General features: G+C 35.2%; 2 protein-coding genes across 2 annotated transcripts; both read right to left on the minus strand.

Moving 5' to 3' along the window:
- Window positions 1-818: 818 nt before the first annotated feature.
- LOC146943093 (uncharacterized) lies at window positions 819-1763 on the minus strand. The gene has a single exon (XM_085750081.1). It carries the CDS (start codon window positions 1761-1763, stop codon window positions 819-821), a length of 945 nt encoding a protein of 314 aa, XP_085606207.1.
- A 1639-nt stretch (window positions 1764-3402) lies between these two features.
- Window positions 3403-7238, minus strand: LOC146943094 (putative serine/threonine-protein kinase PBL21). The gene is made up of 6 exons (XM_085757201.1): window positions 6713-7238; window positions 6616-6639; window positions 6308-6468; window positions 6033-6222; window positions 4734-5125; window positions 3403-3916 (listed from the first exon to the last, which is right to left on the minus strand). The coding sequence occupies exons 1-6, from the start codon at window positions 6798-6800 to the stop codon at window positions 3650-3652; spliced, it is 1122 nt and encodes a 373-aa protein (XP_085613327.1). The 5' UTR covers window positions 6801-7238; the 3' UTR covers window positions 3403-3649.
- Between the last annotated feature and the right edge of the window lie 1116 nt (window positions 7239-8354).

Consider the following 8354-nt stretch of genomic DNA (forward strand, 5'->3'; position numbering starts at 1 on the left):
GTGAATTATCCCAGTAGCTATTAACGCGTTATCCAATATATAGCGGCCCTCGACAAACGCTGACTGCTCCTCTGACACGCATTTATCCAAACATCGTTTCAGTCGATTAGCGAGCAACTTTGACACCATCTTATACAACACATTACAAAGAGATATAGGTCTAAGATCCTTCATATTATCCGGGTCGTCGCACTTAGGAATCAAACAAATATTTGTTTATGTAAGGTTTGAAGGAAAGTAACCACGATCCAACCAAGAAACCACTGCCTGAAAAATATCATCACCACACACATGCCATAATCTCTGATAAAATGCCAGGTTAAAACCATCTGGACCTGGGACTTGTCCGGTTGCATCTGAAAAAGGGCATGACGTAATTCTTCCTTTGTAATAGGTGCTGTAAGCATTATATTGTCATCCACCGAAACACACTGGCTCATCAAATCCAGTACCGGTTCATGGACTCCTGCATTCCCAGAAAATAATTGCTCAAAATAACCTTGAGCCACGTTACACATATCCTCTTGCGACGTAGCCGTCCTCCCATCATCCATGCGGAGCTTACTAACCTTCTTCACTTTCCCGCGCGCTATCGCTGATGTATGATAGAACTTAGTATTCATATCCCCTTCCTTCAACCAGTGCATTTTCGCTCTTTGCTTCCAAAAGGCCTCCTCCTGTACAAGTAGTTGAGCATGCTTCTCGCGCGTTGCAACTTATTGCGTATGCATCATACCATTCGGTTGGGCACGAAGATCCTCTAAAATACGAACACATTGGTTAATTTCTTCTTTAAACCGAACTCTCTTCCTCCTACCTCAGCTTTGCAATTTTGTAGAGCAATTAACAACTCTATCACCGAGCTCAAACCCCATAGTCCCACCCCAACCATCCACCACCACCTCCTCAATATCTTCCTCTAAGAGCCAACTGTTTTCAAATTTAAAAGAATAATTATACATCTGATGAACCGTAGGGACAATATCAAGAAGTATTGGAGTGTGATCTGAGTGAGAAGTAAGCAAGTTTGTAAGTTTGACTTCTGGAAAACGTTGCAGCCATTCATAGTTTCTCATAGCCATATCCAATCTTTCTTCTAGCACTCGATTAGTACCCGGACTCTTGATCCACGTAAATGGGTGACCATGCAATTTAATATTGGATAAGGCACAATCATCAACCGCCTCACGGAAACCCATACACAACCAATTAGGATGAGGATGAATACCAGCCTTGTCTTGTTGAGACAACAAGTCATTAAAGTCCCCAATGATACACCACGGAAGAGATGACATATCCCGCAACTCCCGAAGTAAATCCCAAGCATCACGACGACGAGCACGTTCAGGAAAGCCATAATAACAAGTTAATCTCCAATCACCAGCTTCTTTATCCTCCACAATCATATTAATGAAATTTCGAGAGTAATTTAACACACGACAATTAGAAACATCTTTCCAAAACACTACCAGCCCACCGCTCCTGCCTTCCACATCAACTGCTAAACATGAGTCATATCCCAACATGACACGAATATTTTCCACGCTTCGCGTATTAGCCAACGTTTCAGAGAGGAAAAGAATGTCTGGTTTGTGTCCCCGGGCCAGGTTTCGTAGATTTAGAACTGCACTCGGGCTGCCTAATCCCCGACAGTTCCAACTCAAAATAATCATTGGTCCCGGCAGTCCTGACTGCCAGGACGTGCCGATAAAAAATGCTGGTTTGTCTGATTTGTGGAATCCTCGACAGGTACTTCTCACCATTACTATCATACATAAAAAAACACGCGATTTCGAAATATGATTCACCAAAAGATAGCTATGTTAATTTAAGAAGTTTGTCGTCATCTTTTGAAGTGATCATGTACACATCTGATGATGCTCCACTAACTTGTCTCTGCCTTTTTATATTGTTAGTCATTTCTAGTATTTGTGTTTATCAATGAAATACATACATATCCAATAAATATTTTTGAAATTTGAAATAAATAAAATAAAGTAGGCGTTTTTTTTTTTTTTAAAGAACGTGGATATAGGGCATGTAGCTAAGATTTGAAAACTTGAGATTGAATGAATGTGGGTGTCTCGCCATGGACGAGGTGAAGATCTTCTTGCAGACCTTTAATTGTATGTAACTCAGATCTTAGGCTGACCTGCTTCTCTCATCATGGTGTCGAGTTGGACGACGGCGACTCAAGGTACTATGCAGCGATGCAACTTTTGGGATAGAAAAAACGTTCAAGGAGAGACAAGGTGAAAAAAAAAACTGAAAATTAAAATAGAAGGTGAAATGGTTGAGATTGGATTGAATGTGTGAATGCAGGATTCCATTGACCGCAGATCCCGTACATATCCGTCAATGATACGTTATCATCGTCTGAGACCTCCATTTTTTGAGCTCCCACGACTTCATAATTGTATTTCATCTTTATGATCTATAAGTCGTTTTTAAAAAAACAAATGCAAATTCTAAATCATATTTACTTTTTTCAATTTTAAATAATAATGTTTCACTTTCATAGCTAAGTTAACGTCTTAAGGAAGGCGCTTAGGCACATCATGTGAATTTCTACAAATTTGTCCTGGTTGTGTTCTAACCTCTTTGTCATTGGTCCTTTCGTGTTTTTCTATTGCTGTTCAAAAATGAAAGGGACATACAAACCTGCCGGCAAAGGAGAAACAAACTTCATCCAATTTCTTGGTAGACTCAAGATTGTCAATATAAAAGGCTTCATTAAAAAAAAGCTTCCTGACACAAGGACACGTTTTTCACATAGGCTTTGAGAGCTGGATTGCTTAAGCATGTGTTTTTTGCAGTGGATGCATTGTAAATGCCCGTTGATTTTGAAGCTACACTTTGTAGCTTTTAAGTTTTCGCGTTGAAATGGTATTACACTGGGCAGTGGCGGTGAACAAACTCATACCCGAACATACGGTAAGTTCTAAGATGAGTCATGTAATAACTTCCCAGTTTTAAATAAACAACTTTTGGTGTATGTTTAATTTGACTTTAGTATTTTAACTGTTTACAAGTTCTACTAAGGACTTTCTCATAAAGAGTGGTGGGTTGTCAGAACTACGGTGGTTTTTGAAATATCAGTGGTTTGCCATGATTCTAACACACCCACCGTAATACCAAACCTAGGCTTTTAATTGAGAAACTACTGCAAGTTAAACCGGACCTCAAGATATTATCTTTAGAGCTCTTTTTCGTATTTGGTTAGAATAGTAGAATATCGCTTTACTTTATGTCAGAGCGTTTCCTGTCACTCAGTAGCTCTTGCGTTGCAAAATCAATGTAAGGAAAACCAAAAACTACAATCAACAAGTGAAAATCCTCTTCCCACGCCACTGTCCTAATTTGCTTGAAATGATAACAAGCATGTTATAGGGGTGGAGGAAGTTTAAACTATAAAGCCTAAATAATCACTAATTCACATCACTGATTAATAGATCCACAAGAATGTACGTCAACTGCTATAATAAGAAATTTTTCTTCACTATGGCTATGCAAATAAGTTAACTAGGGCAATAATATTTAACATTTAAAATAGGCAGTTGGTCTTACACTGATAAAGCTGATAAGGAAATCTGTACTCAAAATCATGGACAGAAATGGAACTGAAGCCAGAATCTAATATCGGTGAAAATTAATTTCCGTCCATTTTCGAAGGTGGTTGCTGCGGTGGGCTACGCACACCATGTCTATGGACTTCAGGGATATTCTGACTCTGGGAAGCTAGGTATTCCAGTGCTACGACAATATCACCAATGAGTGGACGGAATTTTGGTTGCTCTTGGAGACACATAGCAGTTATAGCAATTGCTTGATGCAAACAGCGGACGGGGAAGTTTCCTTGCAAAAGAGGGTCAGCCATATGTACAAACTTTCTCCGGTCACTAAAATATGGGCGAGACTGGAAGAAGAAAAAAAACACAAGTGTAAGAAGTAATTTAGCATGTTAAGATAAATATAGATACAGTCATCTACTCCCTCCGTTTCAAAATGAGTGTCGTTTTAGGTGTTTACACACATATTAAGAAATGCAATGATTAAATGAAAGAGAATGGTTATTTTACCAAATTATCCTTATTAACTATTGGTTAGTTTTAAAAGTAATACTTTGGAAGTAGTGTGCAAAGTATTAATTGGAGGGTACAATTGAAAAGAAAAAGTTATTATTGCATTGGAAACCGAAAGCGACACTCATTTTGAAACAATTTTTTTTGGCTAAAGCGACACTCATTTTGAAACGGAGGGAGTAGAAAGAACGGAGAGATACTAGCATGTCAAAGAATCCCAGGTAAGAATCATAATAGTTTATTTATGGAGAAGGCAGAAAACATCACATACATTTGTCAATGCTTTTGTAATGAAAGGTACTTTACTTTTTAATTCTTTACACTCTCAAAAATAAAATAAATAATATCTGATGAATCAAAAAGGAATCACCAACATGCAAAGCTAAGGAAGATACAATTAAAAGAGGGTTTATTTTTAAAGAATGTGGAGATAAATAAAGATAAAAACATCTAGAAAGATAGAAGAATATTAGCATGTCAAAGAATCCCTGGTAAGGACTAAGGATCATAATAATTTATTGAGATGGCAGAAAACATCACATTTTATATGTCGATGCTTTTTTAATGGAAGGTGTTTTACATGCAAAGCTAAGACAAATATACTTGAAAGAGGATTTATTTTTAAATAAATTAAACGAACTAAATATTTACCCATGAAACTAAGTTTTGCTCTCCTGGTTTTTTACTAGCATCTATTGCCCTTCGTCCAGTAATCAACTCCAACAAAACCACACCAAAGCTGTAGATATCAGACTTAAGAGTTAATTTGCCACTCATCGCATATTCTGGCGCGCAATAGCCATATGTACCCATCACTCTCGTTGAAACATGGGTGTTGTCTCCCACAGGTCCTAGCTTAGCAAGCCCAAAATCTGACAGTTTTGGGCTGAAGTCGCTGTCCAATAAGATGTTTGCAGATTTTAAGTCTCGATATATGACAGGCGGATCTGCTTTACAGTGGAGATACTCAAGGCCACGAGCTGCTCCAACAGCAATCTTCATCCGAGAACTCCAGCTTAGAGGTTCTTTGTCTTGGGGAAGATCTGAAATGAGAAATAAGTTATGATCTAATTGATGTATATTGTCATCATATAACAAAGTCGGTCTCCAAAAAAATAAAACAAGGGATAATCAAATTTTGGGATATAATTTAAGAGGTATTGCTAATCAAGCAACCTAATCATTGTTCTTGTAGATTTTACATGTGTTAGCCAAGATATTTATTTATTATCATTAATTTTACCAAATGTCGACCTACACAAAACTATGATCTCTTTTAATGAGCATAGAATAACCCAAGTTCAAAACTATTCGCACCGGAAAACTAGAAGCTGCTAAGGCCCCTACACCATATAGCATCACAATCCCAAAGGAAGAAAACAAATAACAGGGAAGACACTGTGCTCAGATTTTTGTCTCTTTCCTAAGGGAGAAAAAAAAATCCTCATGAAGCCTATTCCTCATTAATATATAGCATTCATATCAGGCAAATCAAAGACAATATTGTCATTCACAAAACTAGAAATTAGAAAAGCAAAGAAGTGAACCATTTCACTCCACACAGTGGTCTATTGTCACAAAATTCCCAACACAGTTAAGCCATAAACCAAGTTCAAGCAGCTCTACTCTATACTATAGTCCAAATTTTTTAATTCAATCACAGAATCTCCAATTCAAAAAGAAAGTGGACAAAAGCTTTTCACTGTTTACAAATATACTCTCTTTATTGTTAATGTAAAGTTAAAAACTACGTTACAATGTCAAGACAGATGAACCAATTTCAAAATAAATAAACAAAGTGTCCATACAACAATGCAAACAGCTATTAAGACTCAAGATAAATTTATTGTCATAAACAAAGATGAAAAGCCTTCAGCTGTATCATAACTACTATTAATAAATTATTAAGTGACGGCACACGAGTAATAAAAAAACAATTAAAAAAGTTACCAAAAAGATGATCTTCGAGAGATCCCATAGGCATATACTCATAAACCAAAAGCCTTTGATCTCCATCAGTGCAATAGCCAATTAACTTAACCAGATTAGAATGATGTAGCAAGCTTAACATAAGAACCTCAGTCACAAATTCCTGAAAACCTTGACGACCATCATGACTTAATTGTTTCACAGCAACAAGCTGCAAACATTACAATATAAAAACACATTCATTCATGATCAATTCAAATTAACAAAACCCGAAAAATGAATTACTCAAAAATTACCTCGCCGGTTGAAAGACGACCCTTAAATACTTTTCCAAAACCTCCTTCTCCAATCAAATTAGCTTCCTTAAAACCCCTTGTCGCGGTCGCAAGCTCTCGAAAACCAAAACTAGCTGCTGCAGTACTGCTTTTACCAGTCCTTACACTCTTCCCCTTTCCCTCTACAAATCCAATAACAAAAAACAAATAGTATAATTATAATTTAACAGTAGCTTTATATTTCAATATAATATAGTAATTAACAGGAACGAACTAACAGTATGATAGTATTAATTTATTTGAATTTGAAAACCCTAATTAATCAGTACCTGTTGCGTTTGTTCCTCCATTCCCTGCAAAATCCAAACATCACTGTCAGTAATAATAATAATTTAGAAAAGTAAAAAAGTTTAGAAGAAGATGAACCTGAAGTATGAGCAGATCGAGAACTATTATCAACTTCAATTCTGCTAACATCTTTTTTCCGAGAAACAAAGCAAGAATAACAACTCATCTCTTTCACAGAGAGAGTTTAATTCAATTAAATTAAATAATTAAAAACTGTTAAAATATAAAAATAAGATCTGTATATTTTGGTCACACAGAGAGAGGAGCTATCTAGCATTTCCCCTCTCTCGATGATTAGATCAAATGAACACAATCTTTTTTTTTTTTTTTTGTGACGAAATTAATGAAAATAATATGGTAATTTAGGGAATGAAATAATAATTAATAATAAATAAATGATAAATGAAGGAATTTTAGGAAAATGGGATTGGGGTTGCAAACTGGCAATGACAAAATGGGAGATAGAATTCAGAAGACGCGTAGGAAAAAACAGACCGAATTTGTTTTGTTTTTTTCTGTTATAAATGGAAACTGAATCAGAACACTATTTTTGCGGAACTCACTCATTGCGTCTCCACTATAGATTCATCTTCGATAAGTGGATATGCCTTCTCTTTCTCTTTCTTTGTTGGTGGATTTTTTCAGTTAATTAAAGTTAAAATAGATTTTTTTAATTGGATACCATCGTCGCATAATTGAAGATTTTTTTTATTTTTTTTTAAACTAAACGAGTTCATCTATATTAGCATTAGAGAGAATCAAACATAAAACTTTAAGGATGAACACACTTTAAAGTCTCAATTTAAAACCACTATACTAACTCAAATGGATTGCAATTGAAGATATTAATCATTTAACCCATTAAAATTGCAAAGGGTGTCATACTTTCTTCTATTTAACGTATTCTCATAATTGGATTCTAACTCAATTTTTTATTAAGTTAAAATATATTATTTATCATTTTATTCAAAGAATAATGTTAACAAATGTTTGTTCCCGAAAGTATAGTTCAGTTAGCAGGGACATGCATTATTATATGCAGGGACTGAAGTTCGAACCCCGGACACCCCACTTATTCACCTTGAAAAAGGTGAATTATAGCCACCAGACTACTTGACAAAAAAAAAATGTTAACAAATGTTTAAGGTCATTTGTTAAAAAAAAATTTAAAAAAAGTTTTATCTTAAAAACAAAGTATTCAACACATTAATAATTAATAATAATATTTTTTACATAAAATTTATCAACTATACTACTTTTAAATCCGTAACAAATGTTCTTAGAATATCTATTATTCAAAATACTTTGGATTTAAAGTAGTATAGGGTACGTGACTTTTTATTTTTTTCAAAATGCTTGTGGATGCTGATCATTCGGATAATACTCCTCTTTGTACTTTGAGGTCGAGTTTGTTCGACGTCAAGCGAATATGGTTGTTCATACCTTAGCAAAGGCAGCCATTTCAAATGCTAGTCGTCATTTTTATGATTATGCTCCTCTTTGTATTCAATATTATTTAAGAAATGATATGAGCTGAGTTTTGTTTGTTTCAGAAAAAAGGATGTGACTTATTTTGTTGGATAGTGTCATTTTATTTAGTCATCGTGAGTTTAACTCAATTGATGGGGACAATACATAAAATATACAAGGTTCGGGTTTCAAACCCCGGAAAAAAAGTCATTTTATTTTATTTAACTATTTTGATTTCCACTTTGGTTGC

Source organism: Medicago sativa, chromosome 3 (assembly GCF_051527215.1).
Source record: "Medicago sativa cultivar Bolivia chromosome 3, Bolivia_mono, whole genome shotgun sequence".
NCBI classification, from domain to species: domain Eukaryota; kingdom Viridiplantae; phylum Streptophyta; class Magnoliopsida; order Fabales; family Fabaceae; genus Medicago; species Medicago sativa.